This window comes from Dipodomys ordii, unplaced genomic scaffold (assembly GCF_000151885.1).
Source record: "Dipodomys ordii isolate 6190 unplaced genomic scaffold, Dord_2.0 Scaffold94, whole genome shotgun sequence".
In the NCBI taxonomy this organism is placed as follows: Eukaryota; Metazoa; Chordata; class Mammalia; order Rodentia; family Heteromyidae; genus Dipodomys; species Dipodomys ordii.
The window spans coordinates 9,532,609-9,552,547 of NW_012267310.1; the positions used below are offsets into that span (position 1 = coordinate 9,532,609).

General features: G+C 38.2%; 1 protein-coding gene across 4 annotated transcripts in view; it reads right to left on the reverse strand.

Moving 5' to 3' along the window:
• Window positions 1–19,939, reverse strand: part of Dmd (dystrophin) — a 139,211-nt gene that overhangs the window by 71,488 nt on the left and 47,784 nt on the right. For all 4 annotated transcript variants that reach the window (XM_013026520.1, XM_013026519.1, XM_013026521.1 and 1 more), the window contains exons 4-6: window positions 17,409–17,610; window positions 14,841–14,926; window positions 12,034–12,191 (exon numbers count right to left, since the gene is read on the reverse strand). In XM_013026520.1, coding sequence (XP_012881974.1) covers window positions 12,034–12,191; window positions 14,841–14,926; window positions 17,409–17,610 — 446 coding nt within the window. The remainder of the gene's footprint in view (window positions 1–12,033; window positions 12,192–14,840; window positions 14,927–17,408; window positions 17,611–19,939) is intronic.

A 19,939-nucleotide genomic window follows, 5' to 3' on the forward strand; every position in this document is an offset into this window, starting at 1 on the left:
AAACCTGCATGTAACAAATAAAACAGAAGGAAGGTGACATTTTCATCCTCCTAGAAACAGATACTTGTGTTTTCCCTTTGAGTTGTTGAGCAAAGTAGTGTAGGGACACAAGGGGTCATTTATATGAGTTGCCAAGCAGTACTTTTTCTACATCTTGCTCTTAATCTATGCTACTTCTGTTCAGAGAGAACAGTCTGTCTCATGCAAAAGGCCACAATCTATGTACAATACAAGACTATTTCCTGTACCTTATAACTCTGCTACAAGAGTTATTAAACAGAAGATCATGTAAGATTTGCCTGATAATGGCAAAGATTTCAAATAAGTGCAATAATCCATTTTCCTTTCTGCCATTATAACATTTAGACAATCAAAATGAAACTTGGGGATAAGTAACAAGATATCATGTCAGTGATGAGAGTCCTGAGAAGTTAAGAAAACAGCTCATCATTATCTATTCTTTTAACACCTTGTAAAGTAAGTCAGATACAAGTCCAGGCATGAGAAAAGAGAAGCCACATTTTGAAAGATTGAATCAGGAGTCTTTATTATTAGAAGGCCAGCAACTTCATGGTGGACTCCAGTCTCAAAGACCAGCAGCCCTGCACAGAGTCTATACAAAGTTTTTAAATACAAAAACCACATGCTTGGGGTGGAGACCAAGCCTTAACAAAAACAGACCATATTTGTATATACTCAGATACAAGCTCAGGTATGTAAGCAGATACTTAGGGAAGAAAATGCCTCAACCTTCCATATATGGGAAATCTTAGCCTCTACTCAAAGGTGAGTGATTCAAGCCATTTAGGGAGGTAATCAAGGCAGAGTCAGAGCATTCTTTATGCAATGCTTTCCTAAGGCTATAACATCTGAATTTCTCTGAAGCAGAGCCCTCTTAGCTCACCTTGAGCATCAGCATTCAATGAATGGCCTCTCTCACCTCTAGGCTTTTCAGCCCTGGGTGAAGAATTCCCTCCACCCAGCAAGAGGCACCAGGAAGTCTGTAAGAAGTTTCTTAGACTCAGCTTCACCATTTCAACAGTAGCAACAGATGCTTAAAGTAGTATTAAGAAGGAAAGACAAAAGGGATTTCCTAGGAGGACAAGCATGCTGAACTCAAAAATCCTTTGAATCCTTTGATTCTCTAATACTGAAAAGCAAGTGATAAATACAATGCCCAAGTACTAAACTTTAAAGTGAATTGAAAACCATGTAGAAGTATTTCTGAAATACAAGTGAATGTCCTAAAACACTGATAAAAAACATACTTATCACCTCCTTTCTCCCTGTTTTGTTTTGTTTTGTTTTGCATTACACATCTTTCATACCATAAGATGCTATGGCATATTTGAGCTACATAGACTGACAGGTGAATACCAAACATATTAAAGTAGCTAAAGGAAAAAATAGAACCCCAAATACCTATGGGCTTCTTCATCCTTATTAGCCCACCCTTTGTTACATATTTTGGCTGTACCAACTTTCTTTTCCCATAAAAGAGTTGGTAAATATAGAAATATACTTATTGGACCTATTTGTGTTCCCATGGGGAGAAAGGACTGCCATATTATGTACTGCTATTTTAAACAATATATGTCAAAAGATGGTTCAGACAGGAGAAGTATCATGCTTTGTGTGATGATTTCTCCCCCCCCCAAGAATATAAAATGTGAAATTAGAAACAGAACAAAATTATTGATTATTAAGAAAAGGCCCAACTTGAAGGGTAGAATCTCCCTGTAGAGAAAAACTCCAGGATAGTCATTAAAAGGAAAAATCCCAAAGATAAAGACTTGAAGTAAATTGGTGAGTTAAACACCAGGTTATTGGAATTCAGTAGGTAGTAGTAAAACAATCAGTATCCGCTATGGGGACTCTTCAGGCCAGGGGCGATGCAGAAGGCACAGTGACCTGAATAACCGGAATCAAGCCTGATCCCTGCAGAATCCGAGAAATGGGTGAGAGGGAATCCAACCATAATTCTCGCTTCTGTATCCCCAGTGCCAAATTCCTGCTAACTGCATAATTTCCCAGCTTGCTTGCTCTGGCCTATTGCAAAAAAACGCCACCTGCCACCTGCGTGTGGCTTGTGTCCTTAAGTACCCAGAAGATCTGCATATCGGGACTGCATTCCTTCGCTCTGCAGACCCTGTGTGGCAATAAAGACTCCCAGCCTAATTGACTGGGTGTTGGGGTGTCTTGTGGGGAAACCGGGGTACTACATTTTGCACATTCAAAACCACCTGGGATGTTCACAATGATACTCAAGGAAACATGGAGCAAAGCTGGGTGCTGTTCTTCATAGGAAAAAAACAAAAAACAAAACAAAACAAAAAAAAACCAATAGCTGAAACATCCAGAAAGAATGGCAGAATTAGAAAATCGCTATATGCCATCCTCAATATAATAACTGAATTAGATATGGATCATCAATAGATGCTATTACCATACAGTAGTTGTTAAGAAAGTCCACGGGGTCTCAATATATCACAAAAATTACTTTGTAATGACAAAAGAGAAAAAGGTACTTTCATAATGGTAATATCTGACAGATACCACCTTAGCATGATTAGTGTTGCCAATAAGAGCAAACTGTTATTTTTTTTTCCTCCCAATGTGATGCAGTGGGAGGAATGCAGCAGTGGCACTTCTATGGTCCTCTTGCCAAAAATTTTAACTTTAATCATGAGTAAACAGTCTGAAAAATCCAGAACATGAGACATTCTTCAAGAAAACAGACTTGGACTCTTCAAAAATGTCAATCTTTTGAAAGAAAAAACTGGAACATAAATAACAAAAAAAATGCAAGGAGAGTATCCAAGACTAAAAAAAGTACAGAGGCATGAAAAGAAAATCCAATACAAACCCCTGGGTTGGATACTAGAAGAAAATAGCCAGCTAAAAGGAACATTCTAAAGCAATGGGAAATTTGCAATGTGGACTGGGTATTAGATGTATTACTAAATTGATGTGAAATTCTGTAGGATGACAGCACCACAATTCTGAATGCAGTAATAAACATGAAAAAGATTTAAACATGGTAAACACTCAATTCCTATTTCCTATTGGAAGGGAATAAACTCAAAAGAAAAATATGTATAGTAAATGTGTTTATTTAGGGATTTAGGTAGTGATGCCTTTTTACTTTAAAATAGTAAAGGGTGAAATATATGTCTGCATGGGTATACATAGAATACAGTACAGAGCCGGGCGCTGGTGGCTCACGCCTGTAATCCTAGCTACTCAGGAGGCTGAGATCTGAGGATCGCGGTTCAAAGCCAGCCTGGGCAGGAGAGACCGTGAGACTCCTATCTCCAATAAACCACCAGAAAACCGGAAGTGGTGCTGTAGCTCAAGTGGTAGAGCGCTCGCCTTGAGCTAAAGAGCTGAGGGACAGCGCCCAAGCCCAGAGTTCAAGCCCCACGACTGACAAAAAAAAAAAGAATACAGTACATATACACTGATGGCTAGGAGGGTGGGAAAGGGAGAGAGGGCTTTTAAAGAGCTGGATAGAGGTGGCATAGGTCTTCATCATACTACTTGTTCAACTTTCCTTTATGTTTAACATATTTCTAAAATAAAAGACTACTTGGGAACTATTGTTTCCCCTTAAGTCACTCCTATATGGAGAAGGCAAGGAAGGAACATGAGTAAGAGTGATGGAGAAGAGGAAATGTTATAAACTAGGAAAAGCTCCTCAAGGTGGTGGTGTTTTTTTAATCCACAAAGCTAGCCAGGCGCTCATGGCTCAAGCCTGCAATCCTAGCTACTCAGGAGGCTGAGGTCTGAGGATTGCAGCTTGAAGTCAGCTGAGACAGGAGAAGTCTGTGAGACTCATCTCCAATTAACCACCAGAAAACTGGAAGTGGCGGGAGTTGCACTGTGGCTCAAAATGGTAGACCATTAGCCTTGAGCAAAAGAGCTCAGGGACAGCACCTAAGCTCCAACATTGACAAAAACAAAAACAAAAACCTCACAAAGCTGACTTACACTTTGTCTTCCCCTTGTTTGGCTCCTAAAGCATCTCTCATACTTTCTGCTTCCTCTGGCTTTCCTGATATCCTAATGTGAATCTCTAATTATGAAAATGAATTTAAGATGCTTCATATCTACTGATTTTTTTCTTGAAGCAAGGATTGAGAGGTCAAAGGTTGTCTTCAAGAAACAAGAAGTAAAAGGCTTCCTTCCCATAACTGCAGTTTTAGGTAGAAATGGAGTATTTTATTTAAAGTTCTGAAGATAATGAGGGGTTTGGAGGCCAACAGTCAGTGCTCTAAATATTAATCGGGACTCTGAATCAGCCATTAAAGATAAAATCAGCCCAAACAATAACACATAGTGATTATCTATTCTTCATTTACATATTCAAGGACAACTGTCCTGACCTCAGGCTCTCCACTCCACCTGACTAATAAACCAATTAACACCCTGGCCCTTGGGAATGTAAGCACAATTTTAAATCTATGCAAATCCCTTAGTATATTCGAAGTTATTAATGTTGGCTACAGAGTTCTTATTTAATGGAAAAGTTTTTACACACACATAGTAAAGTAGGTACTATAGATACATGCAGTATACTTTCTCAAGTATGGAGCAGGACATTTCATGCAAACAAAAAAGAAAAATGCAGGGCTGGGAAGTGGCTCAGTGGTAGAGTGCTTGCCTTGCATGCATGAGGCCCTGGGTTCCATTCCTCAGTACCACATAAGCAGAAAAGGCCAGAAGTGGCGCTGTGACTCAACTGGTAGAGTGCCCAAGCCCAGAGCTCAGGTCCCATGATCAACCAAAAAGTAAGGGGAAAAAAAGAAAAAAGAAAGACATAAAGCTAAGTCTTCCACTACCATTTCTTTTACAATTGTTTAAAATCCAATGAGGGAAAAGGAAAAATGACAAGAATGAAGGCAGAGGAATCTGATGGCAATAAACCGGAGAGAACTTTAGGGGTGATAGGAATGTTCCATGTGTTGACTGTGGGTAGTACCATGAACAAGTATATGTCTAACCTCATAGACCTGAACACCAAGAATAAATTTTACTGTGTATAACAAAGTGTAGGCTTTTAAGAAAGAATCAAGATAAAGAAAAAGAAAAAAATTATTTTATGAAATGCAAACAAAACACAACAAAAAAACCTTAGCTGTTAAATGAAGAAATAATCTTTGTAAAAAGAATGCCTCATTTAAATATATAGTGATAAACAGAATTAATGAAGACAATACATGTTGAACTCATTTTTTTTCATTCACATGTAAATTTGGGGGGGGAGAGGAAGAGTTTCATTATAAATGTGTAATAATGGTGAACTTATAAATAGGAGCCCGAAGTATTCATCCAACTATAAACATGCCTATTAAAAAATGTGGACTTGGGCTGGGAAGTGGCTCAGCGGTAGAGCGCTTGCCTTGCATGCATGAGGCCCTGGGTTCGATTCCTCAGCACCATATAAGCGAAAAGAAAAAAGCCGTAAGTGGCGCTGTGGCTCAAGTGGTAGAGCGCTAGCCTTGAGCTGAAGAGCTGAGGGACAGCGCCCAGGCTCAGAGTTCAGGCCCCACAACCAGACCCCCCCCCAAAAAAAATGTGGACTTTTTTTTTTACTACCTCTACTTTAATTTTTCTAGGAAAGAAAGGGAAAGGTAGGAAAGCAGGAAAATATATAGATGGATTTTTCTCATGGCTATATGTTATTTTATTTTTATGAGATATTTGTTGGTGCTAAGAGTTGAACCCAGAGCCTCCTGAATGCTAAGCCAGTTCTATAATATTGAGCTATACTCCCAACCCAATAAAGTGATACTTTAGAAAGATGAAGACTAGAAACAGAATTCCATGTGTTTTACCTTAGCAGTAAGTATATGAAGAAAGCATGTTTTAACTACACCACAAACCTACCTTTCAAAGTACTGGTGAACAAAATATATACCACTTCACATTGAAATGATAACCAGGGAAACTAGAACAAATCAGATAATCATGAAGCTAACTCCATGGTAGCTTATAATTTTAAGAAATAGCAGCAACTGAAAACCAGTAGTCAAACTCAAGACAATGCAGATAAGTTGGATAAAAAAATCTTTCCTAAAAATTGAAAGATTTTAAAGAACTGCCCAATAGGACAGCTTTCTACAACATCCTGCCCTCTTTATGGAAGGCAATTCTAAGAAAGGTTACTAGTATGAATACTAAATTGTAGTAACTATTGCTAATGACTTAGTTACTAAGAAGTTTCCAATAGTCCAAAAGGTGTGTAAAAGGAATGTCTTATGGTATCCAAAGGAAATTATAGTAAAGTAAGATTTTTAGGAGTTATTTGTATTCAGAATGTAAAATGTGATCAACTGGGCCTGAGTAATGCTGTCTAACAAATTAAAAAGTTTCCTCAAGCTAAGCACCAGTAGTTCATGGTTGCAATCCTAGATACTCATGAGGCTGACATCTGGAGAATCATGTTTTGAAGCAAGCCTGGGAAAGGAAGCAAGGTTCATGAGCCTGCAGCTCTAAAAATAACCAACAAAAGCTTAAGAGTGGCGAAAGTGGTGGAGGACCAGCTGAGCAAACACTAAAAGCAAGCACAAGGCTCTGAGTTCAAACCACAGTACTGTTTCCCCATCAAAAAAAAAGTCTCCTAATATGTCATCTCAATACTTGTAGAGAAGAATCAGAAGAAGACTCACATAGAATCTACAGATATTTGGTTACAGGCAAAGGGATTTTCTCATATTACCATACTTTAAGCTAATTATGAGTAATCATACTAAGTAGGCAACTCTAATCCTAATGCCACCAACAATACAGTTTAGGAACTAGGAAGGTTCAGAAATGGAGTCCCATTCACATATCTAGCCAACAGCAGAGCAGGATATTGGACTTAGTCAGTCAGGCTTCAGGGCTTAGGTGCTTAACCACCCTGCCACTCACTCTTGCAGATATTCTGGAATAATTTATTTGACATACATATCTAAATATACTTGTTCTCGACAGCTGAGGTTGTAATGTATTCTCATTTCCCTATCATTCTACATTATAGCACCTGTACATAGATGATATTCATTTTTGTCATGTGAATAGAAAAATTCAGAAGACATGAAAGCAACGTATTCATTTTGAATGCATGAATACAACAGGAGGCAGAAAACAGATGTAGAATAAACAGATTTTGACACTGTAGCTCTTGTAGGTGAAGCATATTGAATATAAAGTTGGTATACTCAATTCTATCTAAATAATAACGCCCTTAAAGTGGTAACAGAAGAAAATACTAGAAAGACTCTTGGTGGAAAGGGAGAACCCTTCTCAGAGCTCTGCCAAATACTATTTGCAGATAGATGACTCTTTTCTGAAGTCACTTAAAAATATAGTTTCTACCCATTAGTATTACTTGGTTTTATCTGAAAATATTCCAGACACTTGAAAATAGGATTAGAGTGTTTTTATTAGCATGTATTAAGTATACAAAATGGTTTCGTTGTGATATTTCTATGATATAGCTAATGTACTTTGAATAAACCTCCTCTAATATTCCTCCTCAAATATTTTTTATACAATAGGTTAGAATATTTATTGTAAATTAAAAGTGTGTGTGTGTGTGTGTGTGTGTGTTTGGGGGGAAGAGACTTCATCACTTTTCAATGTAAAATTCAGACATTAACATATTGACACTTAGTTCAGTGTAGTATCTGAACTGGTTAGGTTAAAGGCACAACAGTATAGTTGCATGGTACAGAATATATTCATTCTGTCTCCCTGGACCTCATTTTCTCATCTGAAAAAGGAAACATGTGGATAATCCCAAAGGCTCCTTTGGGCAGTCTATGTGACTGTGACTGATTGCCAGGGCAAGTTTGGCTTCTACCAGAAAGAACTCAGAGAAATCAATCTACTCTCTTTGCAGTACTAGTTTTATGGGCCACGAAGAAGAAAGCACCCACATCCTTTGACCAACAACATTTGTTGAAGCTGTATTTCTAAACCAAACTAAGTTTAAAAATGTTTCTTCTGCCACTACCAAAACAAGTGGATTACCCAGTGCACATATTCACAGCAGTATGCCACTGCTTAGCCTGATGGCTCATGTAGAATGAATGAAGAATCTATCTTGAATTTTTCTCTTTTTTTTTTTTGTGCCAGTAGAAACAGGCACAGGAACTCAGGGCCTGGGTGCTACCCCTGAGCTTTTTTGGGCTCAAGATTAATGTTCTACCACTTGAGCCACAGCTCCACTTGTGGCTTTTTGGTGGTTAATTAGAGATAAGAGTCTCACAGACTTTCCTGCCTGAACTGGCTTTGAACTGCAATCCTCAGATCTTAGCTTCCTAAGTAGCTGGGCTTACCCAATTCCGTTTTTAAAGTTGTTATTGGGGAGGGATATGGATTGTGAGAACTTTGAAAAGATCAGCCTGAGAGCATGGCCCATCAAAACATACCTCTCTTCCTGCCCTTGTCAGAATCAGACACTTCAGTACTTCTGTGACTGTAGCAACTTGAAAAACAGTTTTCCCTGGCTGGTGAGGAGAAACAGAGGAAGAAAAAGCCTATTGTGCGAGGTCAACTTGTGAAATGCATCAATGCATGAATGCATTTGTAGGAAAAGTAAGTACTTGACTGCCCTTTCTTGGGACTGGTAGAAAAAGCTGCTTTTGAGTCTGTATGGTCCATTCCCAAGGTCTTACACTTCAAACAGAGGGCAGAGGGCATTTTCACTGCTGTTATCTTTCCCTACAGCAAACATTGTATTTTCATGCCCGTTGCACAATGAAAGGCAAGGTGACTGCCAGAGCACCTGGCTAAGGAAAAGCAAACTAGGGCCAGGACGTGCATTCAAAAGTAAGCATTCACAACTGAGCCATTCAATCTGACTGCAAATCACTACAGGTGGAGAGGCTCCCTAAGTCTAAGTAATGTAAGCCTCATCTGATGCCACTTCTAACTTAGGTCTCTTTTCCTCAACTCCTATTGTCTGTCCTATGTTCTTTGTTTTGCAAAGGCATCTCTTACTGGACCCAAGTCCCAGGCTGGGAAGTAGAAGTAGCAGAAACGATTTGAGGAGGCCAATGTGAACTGTGAATCGAAGTATGCCACCCACTGAGAGAAGTTAAGGGCAAAGATAAATTGTTCAAATACCACCACCTTCAAAGTCTACCTAAGTCTATTTTTCTCACAGAATTGGTAAGGAAGAAATGCAAGGGTTCGTGTGAACAAAAGCAACGTTTTGAAAGTGACAATAGTAATGGCATGACTTTATAATCATGGTAAATGGTAACTGTTTTGTGACAGTGGAAGTAATACTTCAAAGTAAGTGGTTATGAAACCAGATTAGCGAAGGTCTGAGGGCTACCCAGAGAAACTAGGGATTACTTTAGTAGATGATAGAAAGGAACTAGAGATGTTTAATGATGGTGTCACATGGGAAGTAACATAAACCAGTAACAGGGCAGTGAGAGCAAAGAAAAGGGCAAGAGTATTAGTGTGGAGGAATCCTAAGGCAAATAGTGCAATGATATATTCATGTGATGAGCAGACCTGAAACCAGTGAAGTGTCAATGGCAAAGAATCAGATTGAACATGCTTCTTTTCCTTAACCAAAACAATGGCCATTTACAATTCTTTTCTACTCATAAATATTCAATGAAGGAAATTCAGAAAATATAAACCAGTAGAAAGAAAAGAAGAAAACATCTGTTACTAGTGTTCATCTCTTGACCAACTTCTAAGTCTCTTACAAGATATTTCCAAGAGCTGGGAGGAATTTGATAAATATGTGAGATGGACTGGGTTCAAAGCTAATACTGAAAAGAATGTTGCTATTACAGAAACAAGGAAGTAACCAAGCAGGAGATATGGAGTAAGGGAAGAGGGGGCATCTATGATAGGGAAAGGTGAAATGTATTTATCTCCTCCTGTGTCCAGTAGGCCCCCTGTCCTGACAACCAAATTCAAGAACAGAAGCTGAAGTGGCAATGGCTGCCTAACACATCACTACAGTAGAATCAGAGGTCACAAAGGATCCTAGACAGCTGTAAACACAGCTCAGCGTTCTTTGAAGCAGAGATCATCAGTGAATTAAGATGACTTTCAACAGTTTTGTGTTCTGGCTCTTACCCTAGAAGATACAACACACACATACACACACATATACATGCATATATATGTATATATAAACTTATGCATGAATATGTGTGCATATTTTACAATTAGAACTCTAATTACAACTTGAGTAAATGAAAAAAACAAATCTCATGTCACTGCAAGTTGTATAATCAGATATAAAAAGCAAAATTGATCAGTTATTTGTGGCCATTAATATACATATATATATAATATGAAAGTTGCTTATGCTTACATTCTGGAGTAGCAATATTTATTTAACAACATGTAAGAAATTTCATCCACACACTAGATACTGGTGGCTCATGCCTGTAATCCTAGCTGCTCAGGAGACTGAGATCTAGAGGATCAAGGTTCAAAGCTGACCTTGGAAGAAAAGTCTGCAAGATGCCCATCTCCAAAACAACTAGAAAAAAGCTGTGCTGGAGACCTGATGCAAGTGATAGAGAGCTAGCCAAGAACAAGGGAGTTACACAGGCATAAGGCTGTGAGTTCAAATCTAGGTACTCAAAGTCTGTATTATTCACGCTTCAGGTTGTATATGAGGTGAAATGCATTTATTTCTCTACATCTTTTTTATATTTGCAGATAATTTGCCATCATTTTGGCAAAATAATTCAAGTAATATATACCTCTGTATATGCATGGGCTTATTTTATCTGCATACAGTGAATCTGCCCAATTAACTATTAAGTAAACAGATTGTCCATGTATCTATTCAGAAGGTTATACCTAGAAAACTTCCTATGGTTCATTCTGTTCTGAGGAAAAGATTCAGGTCTAATACAGTCATTTCTATAGCTACTTCCATTCTGCAAATCTTAAGTCATAAATGGGATTAGACCTGATTGAGGGACTTTATAAAAGAAGCAAAGCTCTTAGCATTTAAAATAAGCATAAAAATGCTAGGAATAATGTGGTACTGCAAATATCTTATTTTTAGGGCAAGCAGCTTTACAATCAGAAGCAATTTTTTAAAGAAAAGCCATCTGGTAAAAGGTATCAAAACCCATGAAAATATGTATGTCCTTTAGACTGGACTTTATAGTCCTAGAAAATTTATCCTAAGAAACAAACTTCATAGAAAAGATCTAAAGCACGAAGATGCTCACTGTAGCATTACCTGTCTTACCAAAAAATAGAAACAACCTAAATGGCTATCAGTGGGAGTGCTCAGGCATTGGAAAGAAGAGGGTATAGAAAAGAGAGGACAGAGAAAAAGCAACAGAACAAGACAAGACAGACTAGACAAGCACAGTATTGGGATTTGAATACAAATATCCCCCACCAAGCTCATGTGTTAAAACTTAGTCTCCAGCTGGTAGTGCTATTTTAAAATGTTTAGGAAACATTAGGAGATAGACCTGGCTGGAAATGGAGGAGGTGTGTCATTAGGACTGTATCTTGCACTGGTCCCTTCCTAGATTCCTCTCCACATCCCATCTGCCATGGAGAAACTCTTCAGCCAAACATTTCCACTAATATGATAGTTCTGCCTGAGTGTATGGGGTCAAGCAACCATGGACTGAACCATCTAACACCATGAACCAAAAATACCATAAAACAAAATAAGTTAATTCCTCCCTTCCGTTGTTCTCGCAGGAATTTTGTCCAAGTGACAAGCAAAGTAACTAACGTTAAGTGGTAGTGTGTTGTAAAAGCTGTTAAGAGAATACAGAAGTCAAGATATCATTATTATGACTTTGGAGTAAGCTGGGGAGGGGTGGCTCAATGGTCAGAGCACTTGCTTGGGACTGTCAGTTCCATCTTCAGAAATATCCCTTTCTGTCCCACTCACCACAAAAAAATACCAAGACTGGGGATGTAAAGCAAAAGTGCTCAGTGGTAGAGCACTTGCCTAACAAGGGAACTACCCTGGGTTTGACACCCAGTAACACTGGATAGAAAGAAAGAAAAAGGTAAATAACTTACAAACTGGAAACAGCTCCTGACACTTGGTTCAATGTTACTGCCCCCAAAGGATGCAACTTCACCCAGTTGTCTTGGAATTTGGATAGAATCATGCAGAAGGAGGCCCAGTCTGCGCTGGTCACAAAATCCTGTTGAACTTGCCACTTGCTTGAAAAGGTCTGCAAAAGGAAGAAGAGAATTGCAACGATCAAATACAGCACCAAATCACAGCAACGAGAACCTAAGTTCCAAGTCAATTCCAGTACTATTTCTCAGGAGTGATCAGCATTCCCACTGAGGACTTTATTTCTAAGTCATGCTAATCCAGATATATTTTTATAGACTATGTTCCATCACTATGTATATATGAAGTATGATAAATTTTAAATAAACTACAACCCTGTAGGAAATGCAAGTTTACATGTAATCTTAACACAGATTTTTCTAAGGCAGAAATACTCCTTTGGGAAATAATATACAAACACACACACACACACACACACACACACACACACACACACACACACACTATAAACACGACCATAAAAGTTATAGCACTAAGAGCCACACAACTAGCCAAAAGCACCATCCCTTGAGATTGAAAAAAGTAGCAAAATTGGGACTTCTTTAAGGAGTCATCGGATCACACCATTCATGTGCTCGCTCACTCAGGATGTTTTTCTTATTTATATATTCATGTATTTATACATCTAGCTTCTATTGTATTATCCTGTAATTGATGGAATGTGCTTGTCCTTTTACTTGTTTGTTTCCTTGTTTGACACAGTCTAGCTATGTAGCCTAGGCTGGTCTAGAACTCCTACTTAGCTTTCCAAGTGCTGAGATTACAGGTGTAAATCACCAAACTTACCTCATATTCACCTGGAAGTTGCCAATAAGAAATAAGTTCAATAAATCCTTTCCTATCTATGAGCATACTTCAAATGTTAAGAACTTAAATATTTTAACAAGATTTTAAGATGGTCATAAGAAAACTGCAACCACGTGCACATCTTTTTACCTCCAAAACACACTGCTTTTTTGTATTTATGAAGTGTTTTTAAATGCCTAAATTTTTCCCTTCTTTTTCAGCTATATTGAATTTTTAAATATAATTGTATTGTTATTATTAGGGTGTTGTACAGTGGGATTACCATTCCATAAGTGAGGTAATGAGTACAATTCTTTCGGGCCAATGTTACCCTGTATTGAGTTTTGAAATCAAGGACTCATACTTGGTAGGCAGATAATCTACTGTTGAGCCACATCCTTATCTCTTCTTTGGTTATTTTTCACATCAAGTTTTATGTTTTTTGCCAGGGCTGGCCTGGATCTCAATCTTCCTACCCATGCCTCCCAATAGCTATGATTACAGGCAAGAAGACATGAACTACCATGCCCAGTCCCTTAACATATCTTGCTTTGATTTAACTATTTTTGTTTTTACCAACCTCAAAATATGTTACCTGTTAGTGAATGCCTGAAATACCTCAAAACTAACACTGTAAAAATAATAAGTACCAGTCAATTTACAATATGATGGTATTATGCTACTGATGTGATTTGATCAGAAACTAACTTTTGGGAAACTGAGGCAGAAGGATTGCTGGAGCTTTGGAGTTTCAGATCTGCCTGGACAACATGGCAGCACTCCAGGCTTTTGAACAAACTTTTTTTTTTTTGGTCGGCTGTGGGGCTTGAACTCTAGGCCTGGGCGCTGTCCCTCAGCTCTTCAGCTCAAGGCGAGCACTCTACCACTTGAGCTACAGCGCCACTTCCTGAACAAACGTAACTTCTAATCAGTAAATATACTATTTAAACTCATAGAAATATCACTTTATTCAAAATAAGTTTTAAAAAGTTAATGAAAGCTGTTTGGTTGTTTTGTTTTCTTAAGATAAAAAAGTTCAAGTCAAAACTCCATAAAAGTAAGAGTTTAAATGGTTTGTGTATTCTTTGGCTTATTCTTAGAGGAGAAAAGAGAGCTATGGCTCAGAAAGGCTTTGGAGAAATTTAATCTCTTTTGTCTCTTGCTTGTCCTTAAGCTTAGCTTATCTCCTCATCTCTGTGTGTGGCTAAGCCTTAGGGGACAAGGAAAAGACAAGATAGGCTGGACTTGTTTAATGTTCCACCTGAAAATATTTCTTATGATCATTTAAAGGAGAAAAATGTACTCCCTTTACAATGGGAATGGATGGCAACTGAGCCAAGCCATCTGCCCTAGTCCTCTAGTATTTGCCTTTCATTAAGATTTATACTTCTCTATGCAGAAGAAGCCAATAGCTAACCAAAAGGAAATTGTGTAGGGCTGTATGTACCATTTAAGCATAGCAAGCTACCCCTCTCTCCAATAATACAATGTTAGTCACGTCAAGGAATTGCATGTTTCAAAGGAACTTGCAGTAAGGTGATTATAAACTAAACAATGTTCCTTGAGCATGAATGCCAGATAGTATTCTTTAAAGAAGAATCCAAAGACAAGGCAAATACAGAGATTAAACCTTCACATTTATGTAGCTGACATACACAAAGGGGTTGGCAAATCAGACTTTATCCCCCAGAAACATGTGTCTTACTCCGACACAGTCAATGTAATATAAAATAATACTCGGACTGGAGACGCTAATCCGCATTTTCGATTTAAATACCTGCAATTTAATGTGTGACAGGAACAGTACAAACCAAATTTTATGACACTTTAAAAGCAGTTCTACATCTTAACATGAGAAACCTGCTGTCAAACAAGAACAGTATGTCATTTCCTGTTTAGAACTAGGGTAATTAGCCAACATCAATAAAAGAATACAGAGTTAATATACATGACTTACATCTGTACTTGTCTTCCAAATGTGCTTTACACAGAGAAATGATGCCAGTTTTAAAAGACAGGACACGGATCCTCCCGGTTCGTCCCCTGTTAGGAAGAATCAAAACAAAACAATTACATTCTACTAGAGGCTAAAAACACCGAGGGATGAAATAAACAGCTTGGATATGGGAAGTGAATTGACCATTGTTTGTTAGATTAGTGAGAACTTTTCTGAATATGTTGATCTATTTGGCTCATGACTTCAAATTTGAACTAGATTAAATCAATATTGACCAAATATATAATTATTTAGGCAGTACTGGGGCTTGAACTCAGGGCCTCATGTTTCCTAAGCTGGCATTTAACCACTTGAGCTATGCCCACAGTCCTCTATTTTGGTTACAAAACCCCTGAAATTACTAACAAACTGCTCTGTTCTCTTAACCCACTCACAGATGTTCATCAAATTTCCCCTTATTAAGAATATTAATTGGGACTAGAAGTATGGCTCAAGTGGTAGAGTGCCAGCTGTGAGCAGAAAAAGCCCATCCAGAGTGCAAGACCCTGAGTTTAAGCTCCACTACTGGTACACGTGTGCCCATGTACATGTGCACTGGTATAAGCCACAAAATATGAAATATAAAGATTTATATCCCAAAAGCTCATGGCACACTATTAGAGAACAATCAAATATATGTTCCAAAAGGGAAATTTATAAGTAGCCTGTTACTATATCAATGTTCTATTATACAGAAAGCTGAAATCAAGCATTTCATATAACAAATTTACTCACAAGCTTATTTTACCAATGGGGAAAAATAAGAATGAAAAGCTTCCCATTTGGTAGAAAAATGGCTTTCAATAATTCTCCAGGTTTTTTTGTTTTATTATAGAAATTAACTTTACCTTAGATATGGATATTTGGGGTGAACAATATGCTCAGTTTTCAAAAGTAAAATTTACTAAATCCTAAGCTAGGCACTGGTGGCTCTCACCCATTACCCTAGCTTTTCAAAAAGCTAATATCTAAAGACTGAGGTTCAAAGCCAGCTTGGGCAGAAAAATCTGGGAGAAATTTGCCTCCAATTAATCAGCAAAGCCAGAAGTAGAGGTATGGCTAAAATGGTAGAGCTCTAAACCTTCAATAGAGAAAGACAAGTGAGAGCACAAGGCCCTGAGTTTAAGCCCAAGTGTGGCAAAAGGGGAAGGGGGGCATTGGTGGCTCACGCCTGTAATCCTAGCTACTCAGGAGTCTGAGATCTGAGGATCACAATTCAAAGCCAGTCTGGGCAAGAAAGTCTCTGCCACTTTTATCTCCAAGTAACCACCAGAAAACCGAAAGTGGAGCTGTGGCTCAAAGTGGTAGAGCTCTAGCCTTGAGCAAAAAGAGTTCAGGGGCAGTGGCTAGGCCTGGGGTTCAAGCCCAGTGACTAACAAAACAAAAACAAAAACAATTCCCCCCCACACACACAACTAAATCTTTCAATTAAAGAAAGATCTTGGAACCTAATACAGTAACAGAATTCTACCATTATAGATAAGATTTCCTTATCTACTTCCCTCAAATAACTCAGGTCTTTAAGGAGCTAAAATGATTCCCCAATCATTTTTTTCAGGCAAGTAGAATGGAAGTCATATTTTCATTTCAATAGCCAGGTGATCTTGAAACTTAAAAAGCAATGCCTTATCAAAATAACTAAGAAAACAGCATAAATTTTAATGAAGGAGATGACAGAAGTCTACAACAAAGGCAAACTAGATATGCAATTACTTTCAGTAAAATCTTCCCAGATTTCCAATGGGAATATGTTCTCATTGATGTGTGAAATGAGGCATGTAATAATTTTGAGGTCTAAGAAGAATTCAGTGAAAATCAACACCAATTCCATTGGCTTCCTTCCTCAATTGTGTTCATTAAGCTCAAGACAAAAATTAGAACTGGATCTATCTCCTGTGTGCAATCCAAAGGAAATAAGCAACTGTTCTCTAAGAGAGAATACAAACTGAAGTGCTAAACTAAAACTTTGGACAACCTTATTAAAAAAAAAAAGCACAAAATAATCTTCCTTGGTTTGAAGAGATGTGTTTGCTGCAGTAAGGGCTTATTTTCATTTTGTTTGGCTTATCAGTTCATTCTCTCCTGTGAAATTCTACCAGGTATCTGCTAAGACCACTCTAATCTGGTGACAGGTGTGCCAGCCTCTCCAAGAGCACAGTTATTCCTGCCAATGAGAGAGACCACTCCAAAGTAGATGGAGAAATTCCAAAATACACAGGTGAGAGAAGGAAAGAACCATGGATACCCATTGATTCATTCTACGAGTTGAAAAATGAGTATGTCAGGGTTTTGTTTTCAAATTTAGAATGTTCTATCTCTTACCTCTCCTAGCTTATCAAAAGAATTTTCAAATCACATAAATGCACAAATGATTTATCACCTAAACAGGGCCATAGCTTCTGTGGCCCTATTGTCATGCTAATCACACTGTCACTGTTCTGTAAGCTAGATTCCCTCTGATATAGCACATGCGTGTTTGTACACATACATGTGAGCACGCACACATACACAAAGTCCTACAGTACTTACGTATCATAAACATTTAGCAGCCAGTTAAGACACATATCCACGCAGAGAGGGACATTGACCAAATTGTTGTGCTCTTGCTCCAGGCGATCATAAATAGTGGTCAAACAATTAATGATCTGCAGTATATCCATGGGCTGATCATTTTGCTTAAGATTGTGCTGGTCCAATGCATCACATGCAGCTGACAGGCTCAAAAGATCCACTGCAAAAACAGAAAATCACAAATGACTCAAAGCACAAAATCCCCTTTCACTATTCTTCCTTTTCCTTCCAGAATCCTGGTTATCTCCTGCTCTTTAGGGGTACAGCAAACTAGAACTCCACCATCTTTATTTCTTCTTTTTTTCTTATTCTGGTATTAGGGCTTGAACTCAGGGCCTTAAGCTCTTACTTGGCTTTTTCAGTCAAGGCTGATTCTGTACCACTTGAGGTACATCTTCTCCACTTCCAGTTTTTTTGCTGTAGCTGAACTGGAGATAAAGGATGTATCTGCCTGGGCTGACTTTGGATCATTGATCTTCAGATCTTAGCCTCCTGAGCAGCTAGGATTCAAAGTGTGAACCATCAGTACCCAGCACTCTACATTCGCTCAAGGCCTTTGGTTTTCTGCTCTCAGCTCTATGCTAGTGCATTTGATCAGTAGTCAGGATGAGATGTGGTTCCCAAGTCTCAATAGCATTGGGTAAAGATGTGGGCAGAGACAGTTCTCTTCTCTGGTGTATGTGAGAGTTAAGGGAAACCTTATCTGGTCTATGTGAATGCAAATACTCTCACTTCTGTAAGAAAAAAAATGTTATAGTAGATCTGGAAAGTGATCCTGACAACACTTTCTTGTATTAGAATTAGAAGAGGTCAGTTAGATTAATCTGTATGCCTAGGGTTGTGTAAACTCAATTTCTGGCTATGCATTTATAGTCACTGAGTGTTTCTCTCCTTGAAACAGCAGAGACCTCAGCATCTCTCTGCTGTCTTGACAACAGGCAACGAAAAGAATCAACTTCCCTAAAATTTTCAATAGGCAAACAGAAGAAATGCATAATCTATCCAGTATCCAGGCTCCACACTCATTTATTTCTCCTTTCACCTTCAAGCTCTATTTTACAATGTACTTTCCAAACTCTCCAAAGCTTTCCAACCTTCTAAAGCTGGGGGCAGGGTGGAGTCCTTTGATCTGAGATAGCATTTAATCATATGCTAAAAGATCAAATTTAATCATAATGAAACTTCAACCTTGTCCAACATCAGCAAATCACAAACTTTATTCCCAAGTGACATGAAAAGATGCATTTCTCTAAAGCCAATTTATTAGCCAAATTGGAAATGCAACAACATTGCTTTTATATGGTCTTAAACACCTAAGCTCTGGTCAGAATTCTCCTTCCTTTGAGACAAAGAATCAATGATAATTAAGTACCTCCCTCTTCCACAATTAGGGGGAAGTGGGGCTACAATTATAAATACAACTTCAGATAAACAAAAGTCATTCTAGTCAGTAAACAGCTTTCCCAATAATAAAGAATGTCCATTTAAGGTTATAAAGCATTTTGCTTTATAACACAAATACATTAGCTAACATCTATGTAGGTTAGTGCCTATTATAGTACACATTTTTCCCCCTTTTTTGAATGGTGGAGGAGCCTGGGGGCATGAAGGAGTTCTGGTGGTGGAAGCAGAAGGGATACAAGGACTTTTGTCTCATCTCCCCTTTCTCCCAGTAAAACTGTATTCCCATTGACCAGTTTCTCTGTAATGTCCGAGACTACCATCCAGTTGATGGAAATAAAGGCTCTAGTATCTGTCTGTCTGTCTAATGCAGAACCCAGAGTCTCAGACATGATAGACAAGCAGTGTAGCATTAAATTACACACGTAGCCTCTTTTGTTTTAAAATACAGTCATGTGCTGCTTAATGAAGGGAACATATTCTGAGAAAAAAATGACAGTAGGTGATTTCCATCATTGTGTGAATATCACAAAGTGTATTTACACAAATGACGATGGCTGTACCATCACCAAGTGATAAAATCTTATGAGGACCAGTATCATATGTATGGTCTGTTATTGGCCCAAATATTGTTATGCAGTGCAGGATTGTAATCTAAAGAAATATTCTCTTTTCATAGAAGCTGAGATTGTTAAACTGGCAGATAGAGAGTCTGATTTGAGAACCAGGTGGCAAAATGAATGAAGAATAAAATAGTATCAGTGTAAGTAGGCAGGTTGGATGCTATAAGGTGAAGGTCGAATAGGGACTGCATGGGAGTCTAGAGAGGGTATAGGGATAAATGAGTGAAACTTCTATTCTCTCTTCTGTGTACCTTACTTCCTCAGAGGGCAAATTTCCAAGTACAAGTCATGAGGACATTTAGAAATACAGCACGACAGTTCTGTTATTGGAAGAGAGGGATGGGTTTCTTCCATATACCAACATTTTCAAACATAATATATAGAAGAAAGTTATGGGTACTTTGAACTTTTTCTATTACTTTCTTTTTGTTACTTTCCTTTTAATCATTGTAACTATTTTGCTTT